This window comes from Chelonia mydas, chromosome 13 (genome assembly GCF_015237465.2).
Source record: "Chelonia mydas isolate rCheMyd1 chromosome 13, rCheMyd1.pri.v2, whole genome shotgun sequence".
NCBI lineage: Eukaryota > Metazoa > Chordata > Testudines > Cheloniidae > Chelonia > Chelonia mydas.
The window spans coordinates 5277232-5304277 of NC_051253.2; the positions used below are offsets into that span (position 1 = coordinate 5277232).

Genomic DNA, 27046 nt, shown 5'->3' on the forward strand with positions numbered 1-27046 from the left:
CCTGATCTTAATTTCCTCCCCAGTGGTAAATTAAAGCTTGGGTCTGAGTGTTATATTGGGAGAACAGTACAAGAAGAGGGAAAAATAAAGGCAAAAATAGGCTGAAAAGGGACAGGGAACATAGCAAAAATAATGAGAGAGCAAGCAAGCAAGGAGCTGAGACAAGAGAAAATCTAAGGGCAAAAGGGAGAGTCGGTACACTGTATCGTGGGCTGCACTCAAATCAGGTTGAGCTCATGAGGGCTCTTACCCATAGCACAGCTTCCCTCTCCTTAGTCATTGAATGACCTTGCTAAAAACAAAATTTCAGGAAGATAAGGTTGGCAAACTCCAGTCTAGCTCCTGATTGAATCTTCTTTCAGCTCCTTATCCCAACCTCCTCACAGTAGCACCGGCGCACCTTCCAGCAGTGTATTAACTGACGCGTCCAACATCTGCCAGGTGTGATTCTTTCTTTGTCCTTCTCTCTCCCCAGGGATAAATTGTTGCGTGGGGTTTTAAAAATATCCACTGTCGCAGATGCATGCGGTGCTGTGTGTTATTGAAGAAAAGGTTGAAGAAGTGCGCTTGGAATAAAGGGTGGTGGGTGTTTCAAGTACTGTGTGTTGGGTAATAGCCTCAGAGGACTCCATACTTGTGAAACTAGACTGGCTCTTTATTAAGGGAATGATTTATTGCAGCTAACATTCCAGCCATGTGCACACAGACCGACTTCCTAGTGCCTCCTCCAGACTCTTCCTTCCTGCAACCTGAGTTCCTCCATCCAGGTCCCATGCAGGTTGCTATAGTGGGGTTTGTGGTGGTTATTCGAGCCTGGAGACAACAAAGTCTGGCTCGGGAAGGGTGTGGTTTTGAGCTAACTTTGCACTTCACCAATCTGGGAGCCAATGGGGCAAAGCTGGTCCCTCTGTACCTCTTAGGGAAATGAGCCAAGGGGCCATTCCAATTCCAAGACTTGCAAGACTGTAAGGATGCCCTGGCCATGCCCTCTGTGCAGGCAACTAGGAGAGTGCTGTTGGAGTTGCTATGGTAGCTGTATACTACCAGAGAATGCCCTTGCATAAGAAGAATTCTCAAGTGGCTGAATGTGCTGGGTTTAATTAACATTTTCCCTGCCCCCCAAAATCTAAAAAAACTAAAACACCCCACAGCAATTTGTGGACTTTGAGAGTTTGTAGACTAGGAAAGTTCAACCATCCCGTGATTACCCCATCCATTTTATAGATGGGGTCCAGGGACGGGTAAATGACTGGCTCAAAACTACCCAGCAAATCAGTAGCAGAACTGGGAATTCCCAGTACCTCACTCTGGTCAGTGGATGCACTGCTCCCTTCAATATATTTCCTGTTCAATCTCATGCAAAAGCAGCAGCTCTGGCTGATTGCTCCTTCCCCAGCTGTGTTCATATGCTTATTTGCATAGGGACTGTGTTAATAAGGGAAACTGTCTCCATCTCTTAAATCTTACATTTCATTTCTGCCTTTGTTGGGACAGATTTAAGGATTTGTTGATCTGAGTTCCTGGCAAAAAATAATCCACAAAAGATTAATTGATTTTGCTTGCACTGAATATTCTGGAAGTGTTTGCGAACATTGGTCAGCTGGGGAGATGTTTGCTTTCTTGGAGGCTGTCAGAAAGCAGAAAGAGTGAGCTAGCCGGGTTAGCATGGGGTGAGAATTAATTCATTTTATTTTTTGATCATCTTGTAAGAGAACAGCCAATGCCATCTCCTCTTTCAGAAACCATTTAGCTTCCCCAACTCATCTTTAAGTGCTGGGCCAGATGATCATTCATTCTCATCATCCCATCTCCTCTGTCCATTGTTGCAGAGGGGTGAAAGTATGGGAAACCTGTTAAAGGGACCACAAAATTCGATTGGCGGCAGAGAACCCACATGGTATCATCCCCTTCTGACTGCACCTCTATGTGTGGGGGTGGGGGGGGGCTCTGCAGCATTACAGAAACATGGCTGGGCAGGACAAGGGCACAGGTGGGGAAAAGCAGTTCCACATAGACTCCGCTCTGGAAAATGCCCATAGGAATGAAGGCTGATTGTTCCCCTCTCTGCCCTGTGCTGGCACAAGCCCTCAGAAGGACTGGGGCAACAGCCAGGGGCAGATGGAAGAGCTTTGGCAACACAAGTGCAGAAGGAAACATTCTGGGCAAGGTGGAAAGGGAACCAGAGAGTAGAAATGAGAGTCTGGCTGTCTATATAGAAGCACCAGTCCTCCAGGGATACTTTGAGACTCACAGGATTTCTCAGTGGGTCTTGGGACAGGGGTGGAGTTGGGGGGCTATGTCCTCTGCTCAGTCCATGGGGACACAAACCCCACCTCTGCTAGATTTTTGACCCACTCTAGCTAGTAGTATGGGGAGGTGCATTATTGTTCTGTGCACACAGAAAAACAATGGCTCCCCCACCCCCTCAGTAATGTAGTGTTTTTTCTTTGTTGTCACATACAGGTGTTATGAATCTGAACAATATTCCTCCAAGTGATAACATTTGAAAAACAGGTCAAGGATTTGGGGGAGGGAGGCATTAAGCTATTGACAAATTTCCTCAAATACAAACTCCAAGATCACTTGGATGAGCTTTCCTGGTTTATCGCTCAGCAAGGCTATTTCCAAATACATCCTTCAGATGTCAAAAACCGCTGTCCCGAACACGACAGCTTTCCTCCCTCTCAGAACGCTTAAGGTGTCAAGGGATAGTCAGTTATGGTCTGTTCACGTAAGAAGTCTACTTCAGCCTTTTCCAGGCCTTGGGTCAGCCAATGGATGGGTGATCAAGGGGCATTGTTACAATCTAGTGGAACAGACAGGCGACCTACTGTAGGACAATGACTTTGACCTATGGAGCGGCACAGGGATGGTTAAAATCATGGCCAAACTGTGCAAGAGAACACTGACTTTTTGCAACGTGCTTTGTAATGCACAACAAATCTGTCTCAGGTGATTTCAGAGTAGAAACTACCCTGTGCTCTAGAGACTTTTGACTGTTAAATACCAAGGTTAAAGTTAATCTTAAACTAGGTATTTGTTTGCCGCATCAGTTTCTGGAAGCTTTGTCTAAAAGGCCAGCTGGAGTGCCATCTTTTTGGGCATCAAGGGGTTGATGGATGGTCAACAATTTTTCCTTTGAGCAGAGAGGGGCCTGAACTAAAACCCTGGATCTGAACAAGGTCGACCTTTGGATCTATCTGTCTGAAAGTTATTGGACTTTCCAGGGCCAGATAAAAACAATCCAGGCAGCTAGACTCACCTTTTTGCTGAGACTGCCATCAAGAATTGAAATAAATTCCTGTATCCCAGGTTGAGATTGCTAATTTACTTCATGTGGACAACATAACTGCTCAACAGATGATAGTGATTTTCTGTTACTGCCGAACTAGGCCTGCTCTGAACCATTGATCTTTATAGCCATTTTCCAATTTAACTTGGCTCCCAAATGTGATTAATTCCAAAATTCATGCCAAATTTCAAAAAAAATTACACCTACCCATAGATCTGATTGCCCCAGATTGGATGGCGTTCTTAGATCCTTTTTTAAATAGACTTGCATTGAAACAGAGCAAGCTCCAAACTGCACAGGGTCATCCCGCCTCCTAGGTATGTTGGGTCAACAGCTTTATTTGTTTCCCTGTCAAGAAAGAAAAGAAACCAATCTCTTTCCCCAGCAGATCTGAGTCATACTGCTCTATCTGAAGTGAGCTGGAGTCTTGAGAATCTACCTTCTCGCTTGGTGTTTCTGTTTCTGCACCAAGAGGGGTTTTGTGCTTACCAAACATGGTCCAATGCTGCTTCTCCCTGGCAGATTCCTTTGATAATCACAGTCAAGCATTAAAGCCGACAGCTTTTTGCTTTTTAAAGCCAAAGACCCTTTTTCCATATTCAGTTGCATTTCTGTTGGAGGAACAGTCACATAAGCATCATTTTCAAGCGTCTGCTGTCTATGAAGCTCTGGCATCGAATATGTACTCAGCTAAGAGCCCTCTCCAAAAAGAAAATAGACTTGTTTTTTTGGAGTGTGCAAATGCTGGCTGACTGCATTGTTGAGACCAATATAATACAGCCACATTCCTTAAGGAGGCAGTCACACAGTCTTAGATGCTCAATGAATTTCTGTAGACAAGAAACCAAAGAGACAGCTATGGGCTGGTGAGAGCCCCAGGACAGGAGGAGGATGCAGGAACATTTATGGAACAGGAAATTTCCCTTGGCAATAGAGCTATCACCAATTCAAATGAGCTCAGTAGGTTAATACAGCAACTTTCCCCCTCTGGCCACCTGGTTGTAAAACATATTCAGATCACAAGGGAAAATGAATTTAGTGGTGTCAGTTTCATCTCTTGTAGCCAGATACCTGGCAATATCTCCCCAGGATTGGAATACCAGTGGGTTGTTGCAGATCAAGATTAAGACGCATTAGCAGAGCTTTTTGGGCAAAATTCTTCTGCAGGCCGCATCGTCAGCTCCTTGATTTCCATCAGCATTCAACTGTGACTAATAAAGTTGAGTGAAATCTGCAATTTCTGTCCTGCAGGAAATTCTGACATTTCAAGTTCTCTTTTCATAGAATCATGGAACTGGAAGGGACCTCAAAAGATCATCTAGTCCAGTCCCCTGCATAGAAAATATCCCATAGAAAATATTGATTTTGCAGAAACTGCATTTTTCATGGGAAAATCATTCTGATGGGAAAATCTAGTAACTAACGAGTGAATTCCCTACTAATAATGATAACTGTTGTTATCTGTAGTACTGTACCACCGAGGAGTCCCAGTCATGGACCTGGATCCTATTGTTCTAGGTGCAATACAAAACCACTTCTTCCCCCTTTCCTAGCTAGCTGGGGTCAGGTCACTGGATCAGTCTTTTCCAGGCTTGCCAGTCCAGTGCTCACTCCATAGCTTCTCTGTCCTTCCATAAACAGTCTATCTGTTGATTTCTTGGCCAACCTCTTGTTCTCAGCCTGCGAACTCTAGTCTCAAAAGGTGCCCTAAAAGGACTCCCTTAATCTATCCTGGCATACATGCCCATGCTATCTCAGCTTCTTCTCTTGCAGCTTCTCTCTCATACCACTGACCCCGGTCTCACTCCTGATGACATCATTCCACAAGCATTCAGCAATGTCACTCCTTTCCTCTTTTCACTGCCCTCAAACATCTCCTTTCAATGGCTTTGAGTCTTTGCAAGTGCCTTTCTTTGGTCCTCCATGTCTCTGTACAGAAGAGCTGATCTTACCATGGTTTTGTATAGAGATAACTTAGACTGTATGGGCATCTGTTTATCACAAATCACTCCACTTATCTTGCACCAGACTTCCCCTCTGTTCAGCAGATTTGCTTGCAGTTTTGCTGCTTTCTCCATTTGCTGCTAACCAGTCCCCATGGTATTTGAAAGCAGAAACCTGATTTAGATGCTGGCCCTCAGGGTTGACATTTTATCTGTCTTGGTTCTGTACAAGTCACACACAGGACTTCAGTCTTTTCTTTACTAATTTTGAGGCCACAGTTTTAGTTTGCTGCCTATAGGACCTCCACGTGAACAGGAAAGCAAGCAGTCAGAAAGGCAAGAAACCTAGCTTTAGACGAGCTATATAATGAGCTGGAACAACTGTCCTCAACTAGATGCTATACAAATATAGAATTAAAGGACAGTTCCTTCCTGAAAGGGCTTACAGTGTGACACTGTAACAGCCATGTCCTCTTCCCTTGTCGGTGCATGTCCCCAGAACAGGTGTCCATTTGGGGGGTGGGGGGAAATAGCCCTGATCCTTCCCCTCCCCAAGTGTTAATGTCCCTAGGAATTTACCAACACATCCTCCCTTCCATTTGTTGGCATATCGGAATACCTCCTGCTCCCTTCCCCTGCCAAGTGATGTGGCAGGGGGATGTCCCACCCTCAGCATGCGTTAGCCCTCTCATGTGGTGTGGCTGCCACAGAGCACCTCCTGCTGGCTGAGTGTGGCACTGCTGGTCTCCCTGCCTCAGTTTCCTCCTCCCCAGGGTTTTCTGTCTGTCCCGGAGTTCACGTAGCTGATCCCTCCAGCAGGATTCCCCTTTTGGGGCGCTCAAAGTCCCAAAATAAACACTGCATTCGACAAGAGTCCCAGATTGACATGAACACAAGTTCTTTTGCCTCTTCTGGGCTCAGCTCACAGTTCTTCTCACTCTCATCAGAATGCTGACTCCCAGGGCTTTCCTCCACTGGGTGTCCAAGTACATCCAAAACCATCATGGTCTTCCACCCCTCCAGGGCTTCTCCTCGGTTCCCTGTTCCTCTTGAAAAACACCGTGCACAGGACTGCCTCCCTGGAGCCTGGCTCCTGGAGTTAGCTCCACTCCTGTGGCTTGGCTGTCCTCCCTAGCTAGTCCCAAACTGCTGGGCTTCTCCCTTTTTAAAGTCCCACACCCAGCACAGGTGTGGCAGGGCTGGGCGAATTAAACAGGGTTGGCCAGCCCCAAGTCTCTTGGCCTTTAAATGGCCATACCACCCTGTTACACCGTCTATTCCCCATCCCAGCAAACACATAGAGTCCCCTTTAAAAGTATCATTAATTAAAATCGGTATATATCTTCCCAAATGGGATTCAGGACCGGAGGGAGTACGCTTCGGAGTCAGGGCTCCAAATGCAATTGACGCTGAGGTAGCTGGAAGCTTTTCCCTTCTGTAGGTTATTGAGCAGGTGAAAATCTTTCCAAACAGCCACTTAGCAGAACGCACTCTATGTATCAAACTCATGTGTAGCTAAGAGCTTTCTTCCTTTGTGCAAACACTGGGAGGCAAGCTATGCATTTGTAACTGAAAACAAGAAAAGAGAGCCTGTTGGAAATTCAGTTTCCCATTGATCCGGTTGTAGCAAAATGAGAGAAGTGTAAATCACTTTAGCCTCTTCTGATTACTTGAAGCCTCTTGAGTGTAGGGGAACAAAGGTTCACTCTCATCTCTGGCACCCTTGTCGTGATATTATTACTTTGCCTTCTGACATTCCTTTCCTGTTTGTAGATAGAGATTGGTCTGAGGTGCTAATCAGTATCAACAAAATGGGGAAAGGAGCATGCGCTGGTTAATAACACACATTATCCTGTCTGTTACCAACAGGCAATGATGTAGCAAACACCCATTAGTGTGGCAGATGGCCGGACAGGACAGGACTCATTTCAGATTGGTAGGATTAAAACCTTACATTAGGATTGTCATTGTATAAAGGAGAAGTTGGTTTTGTGGTTAGGGTGCTGCACTCAGGAGTTCTGCGTTCAGGAGGGTGTGTGGGATAGGATATTTCAGGCGAGGTATTTCTGGTCAAGCTAGGGATGTATTAATGCCATTGTACAAGGCACTGGGAAGACATCATCTGGAATTCTGGTCACCCGTGTTCAGGAAAGATGAATTCAACTGGGAACAGGTAAAGAGAAGGGCTGCTGGGATGTTCAGGGGCATGGAGAATCTATCTTACAAGAGGAAACTAAAAGGGGCCAACTAGAGTGAATGCCAAAGCACCCAGTCAAAACCCTAAATATCGCGCCTGTGAGGGCAGTGGTGCATGCCTGATGGATGGCGCTGTTGGGTGTCTACCTGAGGGACGAAAACACATTTCAATAAAGCAATAATCTTCAGTTTCACGTTTTCAAGGTGGGAGGAGGCTATAAACAAAGAGGACTTTAAAAATGATCAAACCCCCATTACCTTGGCCGTGACCTTATGTAAAGTGAATGCAAAGCCTGATGCCGAGGCTTGCCCTAATGGTGCATGGGCATCCCATAGGTTCCTTCTACATAAGTTCCAAGGCTCTTTTAAATGTATTTGGAGGCCAAAGCTACCCCTGAGAGCCTAGGGGATCCTGAGAGTGCAAAGTTCACTTGAAGGTACTTTTGCCTTCCCTTTCCGTTCAGCTGTGCTGGGTCACACTCTAATGCATTTGAGCATCTGGCTCACTGTGTATAAGAACAACCAATGTACAGGACCTTGAGAAATAGGCCAGCTCTCTAGATGGCCATCGTTTTTGCTAAATGACATGAGTGGTGCAGGGCGGTGGTGGGCTGAGGATTTTTATTTCACAAGAGGAGCTGCTGGGGTGTTTGCCCATTGTTAAAGGGGAGGGAACGGCCCTTTAAGTGCAAAGAAATCATTTGTCGGATTTGTTCTGAGATGTTTGTTTGTGAAAAAATTGTATTTTGGGAAGAAGCAGCCTGCATTCATCTGCAACAGGAGACTTTCTATCCTGTTGTGTTGCTCTGCTCTGTGGATCGTGAAGCAAGGCGTTTGTAATCTCCAGGAGATGTTTCTTCCATGGCATGATACTGGCCTCTCTTCCTTTTAAAGTAAAGCAGTTTATGAACCTTTAACGTGTAAATAGTTGAGGATTGGTCCTGCTTTGAGCAGGGGGTTGGACTAGATGACCTCCTGAGGTCCCTTCCAACCCTGATATTCTAAGATTCTATGAAATATAACCCCAGCTGAGAATTGGTAAGGGGGGCAGATGGTAAATGCATATAGCTCCAACATGCAATCTTTAGTTTAGGATCAGTTACTATCAAATTTGAAGTTTTATTCATCCCAAAATTTGAATTTAACACCTGTAATCTTTAGATCAACTAAATTCTTATGTTAATCATTTCACTATTGACCAAGAGCCTGATCTGAAGGCTATTGAGATCAATGGGAAGATTGCCACTGAATTCTACATGCTTTGGCTCAAGCCCCTAATGTACAAGAATCCCCGCAGAAGTTATCCAGAACAATGCCTATTAAAATGAGTGGAAACAAAGGAAGATCTGTTTCAAACCTCACCCCCACGTTTCAAGCGTTACTCCTCATGCCTAAGAGACAGCACTGGCCATTCAGCCTTGCTGAATGCTGTCAGATCATTCTCGGAAATGCAACCTAGGGACAGTGCTACTGAGAACGCCATTTAACCGAATCTAAGTCTGCAGAAAGGATGACTGTGGGGGAATGCTGCTCTGCCTTTGTGATAAATGATTAGAGCCTGCTTTTATTTACCAGTGAGCCAATGAAGTGGTGCTAGAAATAATCATAGGCTTTGTTTAGTTATTTCAGCTCAGCTAGTGGCCAAGCTGCTGACTTCTGAGCCATTTGCTGCCTTGCAGATAGCTTATCGGGTAAAGTTCAGAGCAGCATTATCCTACCTGGGCGATATGTGATAAACTCCTGGCTTAAGCCTTACTGAGACTATGTCTACACTTGCAGAGTTTTTGCGCTGTCAGTTTCACCAGTGATAGTGAACCGGTCAAAGAAAAGCGCTGGTTTGTGTTCTCACTTCCACAGGCATCAGAGGGTGTTCGCATTTGCAGCACTTCCATCGCTGATGAGAGCAGCGCCCTAGGGCAGCTATCCCACAGTGCAGCTCTCCCATTTTGATGATGGGTCTTGTGGGAAGGGGGGTGGGTGATTGCGGGATATCCTGGGTCCCTGCACAGTCTCCTCTTCCCAAACCCTGATCAGCTCCAGTCGCTCAGCACTGCTCCAAGCAAGGGATCTTTTGCTCCCTGGAGAAAGATTTGTCACCTGGCCAGATTATAAGTGAGCACTTGCCAAGAAAACAGGAAGGGGAGTTTCAAAGTTCCTGGGGCTTTGCAGGGGGAGGGGTGGATATCTGTTTACCTGGCGTCAGAGTGGTCACCTAGGCACTGTGGGAGATCCTGCAGAGGCTAAAAGCTCTATAAACAGGAAGAACATGTCTTCACTCGCACATCACCACAAAAGCATCACCAGTAAGAGCCGTCCGCCTTTCGTGGAGGTGGTTTTCTTTCTTTCGGAGTTTCACTGCAAAAAGTCATTGGCAAGTGTAGACGCTCCCACAGTTTTTGGGCTAAAAAGGGACTTTTTCCGCTTTAAATGGCAAGTGGAGAGATGCCCTTAGTCATTTTTCAAAAGAAGTCATCTGAGCCTTCTCAGTTGGTAATAACCCAGTTTACCATTGGCCGGGATGTGCTTGCTGTATCAGTACATTGCGGCATGCTGGCAGTGAATACATTTGGTAGTACTGAGGGAGACTTGGGGAAGGCTCATGTTTGTGTGTGTGTGGTGTTTGTGGAGTTCATCTCAGAGTATGTAACTGGCTTATGTATTCGGGAGAACAGGTCTGTCTTCAGAGCTGCTTCACCCTTCCTTCCTATTTATTAGAGAGTTGAAAGAGAGTGTGATGTGGGTGAAATCAACTGGCTGTCACCCTTACACCATAACAATGCATACATTATCCATTGGGATATCGGGGATACCCACCATAAATATATGAGCATGATGATCAGGGGTCCTAGTTTTCTGTGATAACTTCCTCCCCAAATTCTCCAATAAAAAATATAAAAATCCATGTTTTTCCACAATTAAAATGAAATCTGACATCTGGGGACCACCCGGGGCCAACAGCTGGAGAAGCCCCACTGTCTGGGACCCTGGAGCCATCAGTCCAAGCCCTGCCGCCTGGGTCAATTTCCCATATTCCTGTGTGTGTGCTGGTGGCAAGGGATTCTACTGTATGTGTTTTTATTTTTTCACAAAATATTAAAACTAAAGATTCTCTGTAAAAATGCAAATCCCAGGTTTTTCTGGGGCAAATTGTTTTCTAGGATCCCTGATGATGAACCACAAAGCAAAAGAATGCCTGGGGCAGCTGTGAGATATATGGCACCCCATGAGATGGCTCTCTCAATATTTCCAGCCCACTTCTGCAAACTCAAGAGGTTTTGAATAGTTTGGATGAGATCTGAATAAGGGGATCTTACCCAAATCGAACCCCACAAATGATCTGAAAGTCCCCTATGATTGAATCTTACCATCAATCCTTTCCTAACACTGGGAGAGATTAATTCCACCTGTCTGATAGGGGGAGAATGACTTATTTGGCTGATAGTATTAGTGTGGGTTTCCCCCTCTTTCACTAGTGGGCATAAGCTAGAAAAGCTGATGATACTCCATCTAAAACTGCTTCTATTATGGGAGAATATTAATTCCAGGCTCATCTCACTGGAGTTAAAAAACAATTTAATATTTTGTCTTAATTATGATTATTATTGCTTTTAGAATATTTAGTCAAAAATGAAAAAGTCAGAGCCTTTGGGGGTGTTTCAATTTTTCTTAGCTGTCAGACAGTAAAATTAGTCCCATTGGAAAGAGCTGAAAGAATTTTGAAGCAGAAATAAATACCAAAACTCTGTTGTCTTTTTGCTTTTTCTGATGCTTGAGAATCTATAAACAACATTCCTCTCCATGAAAATCTGTTTGTTACTACAAATTACTGGAACATGTTCCCACCTTTAGTTATCTCATTACACTCCACAATTGCATTTTTTTAAAATAAAAAGAATTCATATAAGCTCTTTGCAGTGTTCTGGAACGGCTTTAATAATTTAGATGCATAGACAGATTCCTATTAAATAAACCACTAAATAACTGGGAATTGATCAGGGAGCAGTTGAGCTTGAAGATAAAATTATGTCATATTTGAGGCTGGTAATGGGCTGTACCTCCCACAGCACTTTCCAGTTAATTTTGACAACCAGAAAAAAAAGCCACGCAAATTATTTCTTCATGCCCCTTGACATTGTTTAAAACACTTAAATTCTATCCATAGTGGTCTGCAACAATGGTGCAAGACATACAGTTGTGGCTTTTTTATGTAACCTTCACAGAGGCGGATGTAGGTGTCCAAGAATTTGTTGATCTAATCACCACCCGCAGAAGGACGCAAAATTCTACTTTTTAATGCAAAACCGGTCAGACCAAGAAGCTTGTTGGCTCCTGATTGTGGAGTAACATGCACCTCCAACTTCAATATCCTGTGAAGAAACCCATCAGTGAGAAATCATAAGACAGTCTGAGGGAGGCATGGTCATGTGCTAACTGCATGCATGCAGATATAGACAGGAGATATATATAAAGTAGGACATTTAGCTGTGTAGGCAAAGTCCATCAATATTCAGAGCCTTCAAGGCTACGATCAATTAGAGAGCTTGAAACATAGACCTCAGAGTCTGCAGAGCCAGCCAAAGCCCTTATTTTCCAATGTTTTCTGGTATTTTCTGAGCCTTCTGGATGATTGAGGTTGTGCAGTATTGTACATATACTTTACATACATTGAAGTATGTTGGGGGATGAATGGCTGAATACAATGAAGAATGAATGAAAATACCATGCAAAGTATTTGACTTCTAGCTTCAAATTCTGTTCTACATGCATTCTTTTATCACCCTCATCAACATAGCATCTGATAGTTTTCCAGTAGTGCATAAGTGACACAACTAACCTCTGTCACGCATGGTTCATGAGAGCAGCGTAGTGTTATGGTAGGCTATTTGTCTTTTTTTCTTTGTATGTCCATGGTGCTCCATGTCTACATGAGAGAAGGCAGGTCAGAGAAATATGCCTTGCCTTGTGAGTGGCATTGTGACGTTTGTGACGGTCCTTGATTCCTCTGGGAGTTTGTTCCATAGTCTTGGACAAGCCTCCAAGAAAGCTCTGTTTCCTGCACAGATGTGGAAGAAAGTTCCATTGTGCTCCAGAACTCAAGGTGTTCACCACCATCCTCATTTTGGAGCTTTAGGTTGCAGCTGACGTTCTACAGGAAAGTGCTTTCACTGCCCCTGTAGCTAATTATGGAGGTGCCATTTGCAGCCCCATAGTTAAGGTTACGTTTTGTGCAATGCAGAGGGAGTCAGCCTGTAGTTATATATGAAAAAACACAGCCTATCCTCCCCAAAATTACAGCACTTACTCTTTAATAGCTCTCCATATATACAGCTGTTATTCCAGCACCTGTCACCAGCACTAAACATGAATAGAGCTGGGTGCAACGTTTCAATTTTCAAAACCATTTCAAGACATGTTTACTGTTTTTTCAATCAGCCTGAGAAAACAATGATTAAAAAGTGCCACCAACACTTACTTTCCAAGGGAGCAAAATGAGACAGGTCACCAGCAGTTGTTGGTTCATGGTTCCCAAGCCCTTTCATATTTCTGCATCACATACAGATGATTTCCAGGCTTAAGGAAATGTTACTGGTCCAGTGGGAACTTGTGGTTCACACCTGAGCCGATTAGTTCTCAGTTCACTCACTGTCTACAGCTGTTTGTGCTTGCAATCAGTGAAAAGTCTAAACATTCTTGAGCCTTACCACTGTTACCACTATTTACTTTCAGCTGCTTTGCACTGCCTCTAGTTTGAAGAACTGCTAAACTTTTCATCGGTGTGAGAGTCAGATCTAAACATGCTCCAAAACAAAAAGAAGAAATCAATTTCTATTAGGGCTGCTACCTGTCCCAGTTTTCCCAGGATTGTACCCTTTTTTAGGTAGCTGTCCTGGGAAATCCTGTAAGTCTTTCTGGGACCTTAAAAGCACAACCACCAGAACTGGGAAGGCCAGGTGCCCCCACTTTTTAACAAAAGAAACATAAGCGCAGAAGTCATCTCCCCCGCAGATTCCCCCCTACCCCCCAGCAGATTAACAAATTCTGCTGGGGAGGCGCTGCAATTATATCTTTTGCCCAACAGGGGCTGCTGTGGCACCAGGAAAGAGGGCAGCTGGCTCACTACCAGAGCAGCCAATTGAGGAGAGAGAGGGGTCACTTTGGCCTTGCCCTTGCCCCCCAATTCTAGAAAGGCTCCAGCGTCCTTGCTTTAAAGTCCTGGCTTTGTCCGTTCTGAGACCTCTGGCTCCCCTGGTCCCTCGTGGTTAGAGTGGATAGTCAGCTGTAAGCTTGGTGATTTCTGATTTCCACAACATTTTTTAATAAATACAATGCTGTAAATACTGAGCACAAAAAATGCTCACAAGAATTAGCAGCGCTGATTTCTAAAATTTGCCACATATTCATGTTCTTCCCTTTCTAGAAGAGGCTGCCAAGGTTTTTATTTTATTTTTAATCTCTCTGTCAAGATTTAAATGCCAACAGATGAAAGAGGTTTATTTCCAGAACGTCATCTGCTTTAAAGAGTCCTCTATAGTCATAAATATGATTCGACGCTGATTAGTAGCAAATGCAAACATAAAGCCAGCATCTGACAATTTGATGTTTGCGTTTGGTAACAAACTGTCCACAGACCACACTTAGGCCAAGCTGGGGATTTGTAGGTTATTAGTCCACAAGTAAGCAGTATTTTGAGCTATTATCATTCATATTTGCTTTGCATTGAATGGAGTGTTTGGAGATCTCTAATGAAACCTGCAACGAGCCTAAAACTGCTAAAGGAATTAGAAGCCCCTGTACAGAGGATGCCGCTTAACGGGCAACCTTCTGTCTTAAGAGATTGCCCTCAAAGTATCCACAAACATGATAAGCACAGTTTACTGCACCTTCATTGGAAAGCCTTCTCTGGTAAACCACTGATCTTTCCAAGTCCTTAGATAGTTGTGATTCACTGTTATTTCAGCCCTGAGTGCATTTTTACAGAGAAATTATACATTTGAAAATAGAGATTTAAAATGGAGATGTTGAACCCAAAACGTGGGATGCCCAGGTTAAAACATTTTTAGACCTGATCTGGCTGTCCATGAAGTTAATGGGAATTTGGGCATTGCCTTCAATGGAACAGGATCAATCCCCCCAAAAGCACATTTCTTCACTCCTTTTAATAATACCTTAGATTCGGAAAATAGATTTTTAAAAATATTATTTGCTTTTGACCATTTATGCCGTTTATATTTTGCACTACAATTAGCCTGGGGAGACAATGAAAATAGATGGGTCAGTTTTATCTTCTGGTTCTCTTGCACTAGAATATTGACATCTGTGGCTTGCAAACATGGCAGGGGCTTAAGTCCTCTCCTTCCGATCTGGTGTTGCATTGGAATTTAAAAATCTAGAAGTGTGTTAATCAACACTGTGCTTGGGAGAAGCCAGCAAACCTTTGGGAGGAAGAGAGGTGTCTCCTGCTGGGTTATTTGGGCTGGGCATTGGGAAGGAGGTTTTAGGTATAAGTCTTGATCCTGAATGGATCTGGATGGACAGTCCCATTGATACCAGCGGGAATCCACACAGGCACAGGGCTCTGCCTATGTGGATTTGATTGCACGATCCGGGTCACAATTTGTAAATGGTCTTGTGTTCCTTCTGGAATAAGCGTAACTCATTGCCGATGCTAGTCCTATCACAAGCAGTGGGGCTGGAAATCAAGTGGAAATCTGTATATCGATCTCTCCTTTGTTTTAGATTCACCAAGATGAAGACAGCCACAAACATTTACATCTTCAATCTCGCCCTGGCCGATACCCTGTGTCTGATAACCTTACCCTTCCAGGGTACGGACACGTTCCTAGGGTTCTGGCCATTTGGAAATATCCTCTGCAAGATCGCCATCTCCATTGATTACTACAACATGTTCACCAGCACTTTCACCCTGACCATGATGAGCGTGGATCGTTACATCGCCATCTGTCACCCCATCAAGGCGCTGGATATCCGTACCCCCCACAAGGCCAAAGTGGTCAACATCTGCATCTGGGCCCTGGCTTCAGTCTTCGGTATCCCAGCTATGGTGATGGGGTCAGCAGAGAATGAAAATAATGGTCAGTAAAAGTGAACTAACGGGATATTCTCCAAACTAGACTCTGCATCCATGTGATAGGTGCACAGGGTTCCACAATCACTAGCTCATTAAGTCTGGTACTGTAACAGCCCTTCCCTCCTGGGCTAGAAGCATGTTTTGAACCACAATCTTCATCACCACAATATAAAATGTTACTTGAGATAAAGTACTAGTTCCATTAGCTAGTAGCTGTAGTAGGCTTTTATCCTCTGGTGATGAGAGCAATGCTGCATGTGATTGGGGAAAATAATCCTTTCCTACCCCAGTGGCACTCAGCTTACCATCTGAAGCATGAGACTTGATTTCCCTAATGTCTGTTAGTCAGTACATATGCATCTGTTATCCATCCTCCTGCATGCAAGAGTCCCTCTTACAATCTTACAGAGGGTCCTTTAAAAAAAGAGTGTTAATTGTGATCCTTTAGTATGGACGGATACATCATGGTGGAAGTAATTCTCCGGCAGCTCGGCTGGTGGATCCTGACCAATCAAAAAATGTAATGACAATCTCAAAGCAATTGCTGCTGGGTGAGAGTCAGAAATGTAGTACCTTTACCACTGTCTTCCTAGCCCATTTCCTTAGAATCTTTCCGTTTCTGGAAATTCTGAAAATCCTCTTGGTTTCCCACAACTTAACCCCTCTTTCCCTGAAAGGCTTTCTATCACAGCCACTACTTTTCTAATTGAAGGGGGCTGGATGCAGGATCCCTTCAGAGCCCACCGACATTGATAGTCAGTATTCACAGAAGCTATTGTAACGCCGGCAGACCCCGGTCATTGGTGGGCGGGATCGAACCTGGGGCCTCTCTCTGTGCCACTAGATGGGGTAGAACACCACAGCCAGGAGGTGTCTGGGTTACACTATCACCCTTTAAAATCTCTGCAGCCAGCAGTTGCCATGTCCACACTGTTGAAACCATAACAATTACTGAGCCAGGGAAGTTAATCCTTATCTTGGCACCCAGAGTATTTTTTTCTAAACAAATAAATAATTAATTAAAAAATAAAATAAAAGCATTGGTCCGGCCTTTGCCGATTCTCGTTTCAAGTAGGCTGAGAATGATGAAAAGACCATTATCTTCAGCCCGTTCTTTCCACTTGCCCACAAGCCTCAAGGGACCAATGAGCTTTCCTAACTGCTTGCCCAGCTTGAAATGAGGCCGGGTAATCTTGGGCTTCTGGGGTTGTAATTTTCACTTTAATACCATCCTTAGCATGCAACTCAAATGATCAGCACAATTTTTGGAATTAAGAAGGAGGAAGAGACTGTATCTGTGGTGCCATAAAACGCAATGAATCATATTTCATGAACTTCCGGTCAATTAAACCTGACACATGTCATGATCTTGAATGGTCCCTTTCGAATATGTGTTCAGTACTTATGCTAAACTATCGGGTCAATCTTTTATTTAGCTGTGACACTCTCAGGACCTGTCCCAGACCTGAAGAAGAGCTCTGTGTAGCTCAAAAGCTTGTCCCTCACACCAGCACACGTTGATCCAATAAAACATATTATCTCTCCCAAGTTGTGTCTCTGCATTTCATCAACATACTTTCTAAAATTCTTCCAAAGCACTTGTCCTAATTTGTGGCTACATGGGAAGCTGAATGCTCAGGCAAGATGCCCAGAGCTGTTAGCTGTCCTTATGCTTTCACAAATTTGGTGAAAGGGTCTCTTCCTTAACATGACATCTCTTTTTTTTTTTAAAGCTCCTTTGAGACAGCAGCAGTTGCATCACCTACATGTGCATTTATTCCCAATGTGACAAGGAAAGTTTTAGCCCAAAGGGTATCATCCTTTAGACATGGCTTTGTTAATGAATTACACTTGGAGTGCCTTTACATTAGAATCATAGAATCACAGAATATCCGGGTTTCAGGAGGTCATCTAGTCCAACCCCTTGCTCAAAGCAGGACCTAATCCCCAACTAAATCATCCCAGCCAGGGCTTTGTCAATCCTGACCTTAAAAACCTTTAAGGAAGGAGATTCTACCACCTCCCTAGGTAACCCATTCCAGTGTTTCACCACCCTCTTAGTGAAAAAGTTTTTCCTAATATCCAACCTAAACCTCTCCCACTGTAACTTGAGACCATTACTCCTTGTTCTGTCATCTGCTACCACTGAGAACAGTCTAGATCCATCCTCTTTGGAACCCCCTTTCAGGTAGTTGAAAGCAGCTATCAAATCCCCCCTCATTCTTCTCTTCTGCAGACTAAATAATCCCAGTTCTCTCAGCCTCTCCTCATAAGACATGTGCTCCAGTCCCCTAATCATTTTTGTTGCCCTCCGCTGGACTCTTTCCAATTTTTCCACATCCTTCTTGTAGCGTGGGGCCCAAAACTTGACACAATACTCCAGATGAGGCCTCACCAATGCTGAATAGAGGGGAATGATCACGTCCCTCGATCTGCTGGCAATGCTCCTACTTATACATCCCAAAATGCCATTAGCTGCCTTGGCAACAAGGGCACACTGTTGACTCATATCCAGCTTCTCATCCACCATAACCCCTAGGTCCTTTTCTGCAAAACTGCTGCCTAGCCACTCGGTCCCTAGTCTGCAGCGGTGCATGGGATTCTTCTGTCCTAAGTGCAGGAGTCTGCACTTGTCCTTGTTGAACCTCATGAGATTTCTTTTGGCCCAATCCTCTAATTTGTCTAGGTCCCTCTGTATCCTGTCCCTACCCTCCAGTGTATCTACCACTCCTCCCAGTTTAGTGTCATCTGCAAACTTGCTGAGGGTACAGTCCATGCCATCCTCCAGATCATTAATGAAGATATTGAACAAAAACATTCTCTGGGAATACTGATATTTCTAGTTTAAAGACACTTAAAGTGAGACAAAAGGGTGCTGGAAGAGAGAAGGAATGAAAACTTCCTGTTTGACCTTTGGCAAGTTGCTTATCGATCTCTCTGTGCCTAGTTGCCCATAGAAAGCACCATGCTTTAAAGGGTAGGTCCTTCAGCTGGGATTCCAGAGACCTGGGTTTTATTCCCAGCTCTGAAACTGAGCTGCTATGTCTCCTTGGGCAAATCACTTCACCTTGCCTCTGTTTTCCCTCCCACCCTTTGTCTGCTTAAATCTTAAACTCTTAGGGGCAGGGCTGACTCCTGCTCTGTGTTTGTACAGAGCCTAGTGCAACGAGGCCCTGAGCTGTATTGAGCATTAATAAAATAAATGAAATTAGCAACAAAAGTGACTGCAAGTGAATTATCGGATTTACAGATGGTACCCTGTTGTTCTCAATACAAGTTGTTGTCTTTTTCTTTTCTTTGCAGAGATTGATTGTCTAATTAAGCTCCCTAAACCTGTGGATTACTGGGATCCCGTATTTGGGATTTGTGTCTTTCTCTTCTCCTTCATGATCCCGGTGTTGATCATCACCATTTGCTACAGCCTGATGATCCGGCGTCTTAAGAATGTCCGCGTCCTCTCAGGCTCCAAGGAGAAGGATCGGAATCTGCGGCGCATCACTCGAATGGTCCTGGTGGTGGTTGCTGTCTTCATTATTTGTTGGACCCCCATTCAGATTTTCGTGCTGGTCCAGTGCCTGGGTGCAAAGGCTGAAAGCGAGCTCGAGTTAGCCATCTCGTGCTTCTGTACTGCACTGGGATATGCCAACAGCAGCTTGAACCCTGTTCTCTATGCTTTCTTGGATGAGAACTTCAAGACGTGCTTCAGAAAGTTCTGCTTCCCCACCGCCTTCAGAACAGAGCTCCAGATGTCCAACAGGATGTGCAGCATCGCAAAAGATGTGGTTTATGCCTGCAAGAACTCAGAGGGGACTAACAATCCAGCATGACTAGGCATGGAAATTCCCATGGTGGCTGTCAGCCAGCAGAGCCCAACGACTCCCACTTCAGAGCTAACTCAGATAACAGCTCTTTAGCAGGAGCTTTCTGACCCAGAATTGGAGACTGGAAACCTAGGGGGCAAATAAAGGAACTGCAAGAGCATGCAGAAAAGTGAGCCATTTTGACACCTTTCTTATTACACCACTCTCCCCATTAAGTACTATATTTTAACTCAGCCCCCCCCTTACGTCCTAGGAGCCACTAACGTCATGCACGTTGCCTACAGTTATAAAGAATTCAGGAATTAAAGAGTCAAACTCAGACTTTGCTCCTGCGTCTTATTTTGCCATTGCTGCTGGAAAGCAGACAAAATGCTAATAACTTTTCTTGGTTGAGTTATTTCAGTGGCTCATCAAATAATATGGATTACCGAGTGTTTGTGTGTGAATTTTAGGCCAGTAGCATCTCTCTGAAATGAGGCTTCATTGACGCCAAAGCATGGAACAGCGGTGAAACAAAACAAAGATCATTTCCAGAATTACTTATGACTGGGATGGGTGGGGGGAATTCAGACACTCCAGCCAGGAAAGAAAGAAGACTGGACAGCGTCACTGCATGGCTGGATATCTCAACTCAAAGCCACTTAAAGAGAAGTGGACAACTTCCAGTGAAGGAACATACTAAAATCAAACCGTGTGCCGCAGAGGTGGGCGGCAGGGTGGGAGGGGTGTGAAGGGATTGTAAAAAATGACAAACAATAGCTTGGAAGGGGTAGAAGGCAAGACAAATGAAACCAATGTCAATTCAGAGGAAAGAGCTGAAATTGCTTTTTCTATATTTTCATTATAACAATGGATTGTACTTTGTGTGTGTGTGTGTGTGTGTGTGTGTGTTTGTGTATGTATATATACACACACATCTATATAGATATATAATTAATATTTCAACTTGCCAGACATTTCTCAGAGGCATTTCCCAATGGAGTCAAGATGAGAGGTTAAATCAATGGAGTGGCTTAATATGGAAAGACATTTCAAGTTAGTTATGATGGCTGTCCTGAAGAAAGTACTGATATTTTAACAGCAAGGCATCCGAAAACACTCCAAATTCCTCTGGTATCCTCCCTTGTGGTCCCTGTAATATGGACAAACAGTTCTACAATCAGATAAGCGTTGCCGACAAAATTCTGGAGGAGGGAGCCTTTTCCTCCTCAAGTGCTCTGGGCTAGTGGGCACCCCCACACAGCTGTGCGTCGCTTTTATGACACAGCAGACTTGTCACCTCAACTGAAACCATCTGCCCTGTTGTGTCATTAAAACATGAACGTGTTTATGAAGAATAAACCACTCAACCCTCCCTCCACGAGGAGCCTCTGAAAATGGAACCTTTTCTTTCTGTAGCACAAGAGACCAGGAGACTGGGAGTGGCGGAGAGTGGAAAAAACGTTTCCTGACTGGCTGAAAGCAACAGGACTTTTAAAACCAGTTTGAGCTGGGGGCGGGAGGCTCCAACTGAAGGAGGCAGCAACTCTTGCACTTCATAGCGATTGTACACATTTTCTTGTGCTCTGTTCTGCGAAATGATGTATTTTTAATGTGTTGATATGCTGACATTTTAATGCTGCACTGTTCTTTATATATATGCTGGATGAGAACACAATGTTATATTTCTGTGTAAAGTTTTTCTTTTTCGGCAAGGCTTGGAGAACAATTACAAATCCTCAATCACACACCTAGGAACCAGACCACTTGTAAACTATGCTAAATTGAACATGGTCTGGGAACCAGAAGGAGTCTCAAGCATTTGTCATGGGATTTAAAGGGATATAGTAGAAAACTTTGTAATTCATATTTTCTATTAAGAATTGAGGGGGGGGGGGGGGAAACAGGCCCAGTAAGTACTTTGCAATGGATAGTTACCCCCCCAAACAATTGCAACAGCAATGAGGATTGATATGATTACCCATAGTAAAAGATCAAGCATGCAGAGAAGTAATCATTTGACACATGCACACATATATATATTAAAAGTTGGGTGGCATTTTTTAAACATAAATGATTTTGTTATCTTAACCTATGCTCAACAATCCTACAGAAACAATGTACTCGGTAAGTGTCTGCCTACTCGATAATTCGTGGCCTTTGCCGTGAGTGTGTTATACATTCTGATTTATGCTCAATGGAATTTGTTATAAGAAGAGCTACTGCAAAAACAATAGAAGCTTTATTGTACTGTGCCTCTGGAAGTAAAGAATCATGGCTGGCTGAAATGCAAGCCCTTTAATTATCTTCTGAAATTGTTGTGGTGGTATATTTGAGCTTATGACTATTGCAGTGTAAATGGCAATTTCCTACATGGTTACTTGTGCTTTAATAAAGGAAAATAAACTCCTGCACTTTTGAATGATGTGCAATGTGATGGCTTAATTCTGTGAACTGCCTGGTTGTTGCCACAGTGGAACTGCCGGAATATTTAAAGGGTAGTGGCCATTTATGGGTCAATCCCAATCAGTAAGATTGATGGGGTTGATCCCAACACCCACTGAAGTCAACAGGAGTTTTTTTTATGTTGACTTCACTTGAAGCAAGGCAACTTTGAAACAGCTAAAATAGAAATGATAGAAAATAGGCAGCTAGATGCTAACAGCCCAAGTTCAACTGTATCTGTTCATTAAATTAATCAGTAAGGGACTGATCCAAAACCTGTTGAAGCCAATGGAAAGGATCTCATGGACTAGGATCTGGCCCATAGTGTACAATTGGGGAAAGAGTCCACAACTGCTGATTGGTCATTAGAGACAAAACCAGATGGCCATTCCATAAGCAAGATAATCCCAGCTACTAAAATTTAGTCATACCCAATCACTTCTGGCTCTTGTGCTCTTAAAAGTAGCCATATTGTAATTGGTCTAGCTGTAGGAAAGAATGTTAATACTTTGGAACTGGGAAAGATGGATCATTTGGTAAGACATGCAATAAAGAAACGTGTCTGCTATCAGCACTCTGTTCAATATTCTTCTCAAGCCAAGGAAATGTCAGTATTGGTTTTTGGTTTTTTTTTTCTAAAAGAAGAACGAAAGCCAGTGTGTAAAAAAATAAAATTAAAAAAACCCTGACGCTTGTATTTCCCCCTAAAATGTATTTCATTTTAAGCACCCGGATTTCTGATCTCCTGGCATTTCCATAAAACCAACTGCCTTATTTGGTACTATGGAATTTGGTAATGATTCCAAGAGCTCTCCCTGCCTGAGATGGCACAAATTAGGTGACTTACTAGCAATCCAAGTGGGAAGGACAAAGAATAGTTAGACTTACACTGAACTTTCATTCCTCATGGTCCTCCCTTTAGGTCAGGGTCAAGGCATGGTTAGATGATATGCTGGTGGGGAACTTCCACTTCTTAGGTGGTCTCTGCTCTGTGGATAATGGAATATTTTCCCCCACAAAGTTGTCAGTCTGTCATCTCTCACTAGCACTAGACTCACAACTTAAAAACTAGAAATGGTAGAAATTTTTAACAGTGAGGTTACTTAATCACTGGAACAACTTGCCTGGGGAAGTGATAGGTTCTCCATCACTTGAAGTCTTTAAAGCAGGACGGATTATCTTTTTAAAAGATATGCTCTAAATCCACCAGAAATTATGGGCTTGATGAAGAAATTCCTGGGTGAGCTTCTCTGGCCTGTGTTATTCAGGAGGTCAGACTAGATAGTCCCAATGGTCCCTTTTAGTCTTAAAAATCTATGAATCCATGAAAAAGATAACAACTTCTCCCCCATACTGAATTCTCAGTATTCCAGTGAACCAAAACCCCAAGGCACAGGAATAGTACCTGGAAGAAAACCTGATTGTGAAAACGTACAGCTGCAGCTTATCTATGGAAGAATGCTTATTATTTATATTTCTTCTAAAGATGCGCCCTTAGTGAAAACATCCTCTGATGCAGACAAAGCACAGTCTATAAAGATCTTCATGTTAATGCAGAAATACTCATTAATGCTCAGATTTCCTGTTGAAGATTTGTTAAATCCCCAAAGAACTGCACCTCCGCCTCTGCACTCCAGTCTCTGATACATTATTGCTAGACGTGATAATATGTGCATAGAGACTCTGGGATTCTTCTCACCGACTGCTGCTTTATGGCTGCACATTTAAAGTGAATGCAGTTGATCGCTATTGTTTGTATATGCTAATGAAACAGACTTCTCCAGAAGAAGATTAGAGCTACAATCCCTTTTATTTCACATTAAACAGAAAGGGATTTTAAAAAATGGAACAAAAGAGAGATCAGCTATAGCAAAAGCCATAAACTTTCCCACTAATTTTCTGTATTTCCCCATAGATTTCTGAAGAACTTTCTCTCATTTATGCCTCTCTATTCTATGCAGAACATAGGACCTTCCCTCTTTGCTGCAATCTTAGCTATCTACCCATATCTTTTTGATAGCTTTCAGTTCTGTTTCTGTTGTGCGTTTCCATGTTATCCTTGGTCTACCTTGTCGCCTTTTGCCCTAGGAGCTCCAGTCCAATGTCTGTCTTGTTATGCTAATTAGGTCTTTCCTCCATGTATGCCCTAACCATCTCAATTTTTGTTCTGTAATTTCCTGCCCTATTGGTTTCTGTTTTGCTCTTCTGCAGAGTTCTTTGTGATTTATTTTCTGGCCATCTGATATTGAGGAATTGTCTAAGGCAGCTGCTTATGAAAACTTGGAGTTTAGATAGTAAGGTCTTAATAAGTCTTCAAGTTTCAGTAAAACTGACTTTACAATGGGTGTTAAATATTTGAAGTTTAGTTTGGAGGACAAGATTTCTGTTTCTCCATATCGGCTTTAGAGTTACATAGGCATGTCTGGCTGTCACTATTCTGGCTTTAAGGTCTTTAATTTGTTTCAGGTGTTGTGCTGAAAATGCTGCCAAGATAGGTGAAATATGAGACCTCTTCTATGTCAATCCCAAAAAGCATTACTGACATTTCTTGTCGTGTGTTGATTCTCAAGATACCGGGACTAGACGAGAGGAGATGGATCACTTGCTGATACCCTGTTCTGTTCACTCCCTTTGAAGCATCTGGCATTGGCCACTGTCAGAAGACAGGATACTGGGCTAGATGGACCATTGTTCTGACCCAGTATGGCCATTCTTAGGTTCTTATTTACGAGTGTAATTCTAAACTCCTGTTGTGTTGTAATCTGTTTTGGCTTTGTGGTATTATAATGCGGGCATCTCTGTTGTTCAGATCTCTTCTTTGTTCTTATTTTTATTCCCAGTTGAGCTATCACTCGTATACATGGTCTGTTCCCACATCTGCCCTGTTCCTGCTGTACACATCTTCTAAATTTACATCTTCGTATATTTCTGAAGATATTTGTTTAAAAATAGAGCCTTGTTTTTCAAAAAGAAGAGTTTACTTTTGCTGCATCTTGAATTGAAACTCTATGTTTCCTGACTTCATTCTGTGTTGCTATGCATATGCTGATGTTTGCATAGATTCATCATTATGACTTTGCAGAATTCATCACAACTTTCACATTCTGCACACTGCATTAATTCCTCATTGCTTACATGCAATTTAAGATTATAGTTCTCATCCTCAAAACCCTGACTGGAGGCTACATGAGGCACTACCTTTCTCTATGTGTATTCTCACACCATGAATACTGTGCTCAGCAAGGACAATGTAGCTGGCTGTAGAATTGAAGAGATAGGAACTGGAGGTATGTTCTGGATGGTGAAAGCAGCAGAGGGGAAGGTTCTCATATCAACAGCTGGAAGAATGTTTGAGAGGGGAATGACAGTTCAGCAGTTAGGGCATTAACCTAGCAGTTAGGAGAGCTGGGTTTATTTCCTTGCCCTGCCACAAACTTCTTGTGAGACTTTGTGCAAGTCACTTAGCTTCTCTGTTCCTCTGTGCCCTATCTCTAAAATGGGGATAATAGCACTTCCCTACCTCATGGGGCTGTTGTGAGGATAAATACATTGAAGATTTGGAAGTGCCTTGAAGCCTACTGATGAAAAGTGCTATGTAAGAGCTGGGTATTATAAGTGCTAGAAAAAGGGGTGACAGGTGGAGGTCCATGAGACAGGCTGACATAAGTCTCTGGAGAGCTTCATCAAGAAAGCAAGCTCCTGAAATGACTGATAAGCCAGTGGTGTGGTGCGGAGGTTGGAGTCATCCCATCTTGCTTCTTTGCACATGAGAACTGGGGCAGTGGCAATCTGTCACAGTGAAGTCTGGAAGCTGGGGAAACCTTGGAGAAGTGAGCTGGAATGGGCTAGGTGACAGGAGATGAAGTCATGGATGTGGACTTCCGTGGGGGATTAGAGGACGTGTCCTAACCAGTCAATAATAGGAGGATGCACAAGTATGGGAGGAGAGTCAGTGTCAAGATAAGGGGAGGCAGTGAACTGTCAGAGAGGAAACCCTTATCCCAAACCACGTGTTTATGACAACTAGCAAAACAAAGGAAGAAATTCCTGTAAACATGCACCATAGATCTACACTGTTAAAATGTATTCTAAGGGTTCCTGTCATGTAAAGGTCGCTATTCAGACTGATGTTTGAAGGGCCAGGCAGTCAGACTTGCATGTGCATACTTGTGTATATAACAATGTGTGTACCTAACTGGCACTCAACGTTCCTGTGACGGCGTGAGAGATGGTGGGCCGAGTGCAGGCAAATGAGCAGTTAGATGTCTAGCTAGGTCCTTGTACACACCAGGGTAGTAATTGCAAATACAAATGAGATGTGCCAAAAGGCTTTCAGCAGTGTGCACAGTTCTGAGGCTAAAGAAATCAATGATGCCTAATATTGGCTATACAGTTGCCATGTCATTTTTTCTAATACCCTTATTCCTGGGTAGGTTGCATAATATACCTGAAACAGTTAATACAGAAATAGTATCAAGAGGTGTTACAAATCTGGGCAACGATGTTAATTAATTAATCATATAAATCCACTGTGACGCATCTTTAACCTAAAAAGAGTAGATCCCGGATACGGGTGTGTTCAAACCTGGCAGTGAGTCTCTACCTGCAGGGGAATGCAGATGGCCTTTTCACCGTCTCTTCTGCAGAGCAATTATTCTCCCTCTGATGGCAAAACATTGAGCTTCCTGCTTCAGCACCATGGAAACTCTAAACACACCCTGGAGTAGTAAGCGCACCATAATATCAGAAACAAACCGAGATCATATTCACCTCACTCATGTTCTGCTTCTTGCTTATTGGTTCTTCATATTCACAGTGTCAGGAGAGTTACCTTGCTGTAGCTCTTGCGGCCCTCTGCACCAGACACTCGCCCACGCATTCCGGCAGACTTCATTACTCTCTGAGCAGGCTCCCAATTCCACTCAGACCACAATTTGCTCGGCTTGAGTAACAGGCCTGCTGGGAATTGCTCCCTGATGCAAATAGCTTTCTGCAGATGTTACAGTCACAACTTCAGGATGGAAGGAATTGTTTTTACACTGACAGGAACTATACGCCTTGGTGTAATGACTGCCCCACAGCCCTGCCGGGTAAGGGGGCTGCCGAAGTCTGCTTGCTTTTTAATGCGGCAAGATGGGGGGCGGGGGGGAATGATATCTTTCACCGGACCTACTTCAGCTGGTGAGAGAGACAAGCTGAAGAAGGCAGCCTGAAGAAGAACTCTGTGGAGCTTGAAAGCTTGTCTTGGTCCAATAAAAGATATTACCTCACCCACCTTGTC

At 43.6% G+C, this 27046-nt stretch overlaps 1 protein-coding gene across 1 annotated transcript in view; it reads left to right on the forward strand.

The window, feature by feature from the left end:
- OPRL1 (opioid related nociceptin receptor 1) overlaps positions 1-22380 on the forward strand; it is a 36952-nt gene extending 14572 nt beyond the window's left edge. The window contains exons 3-4 of the mRNA XM_007070879.4: positions 15169-15524; positions 18824-22380. Of these exons, the coding sequence (XP_007070941.1) occupies positions 15169-15524; positions 18824-19347 (880 nt within the window). The 3' untranslated portion in view covers positions 19348-22380. The remainder of the gene's footprint in view (positions 1-15168; positions 15525-18823) is intronic.
- The last annotated feature ends 4666 nt before the right edge of the window (positions 22381-27046 follow it).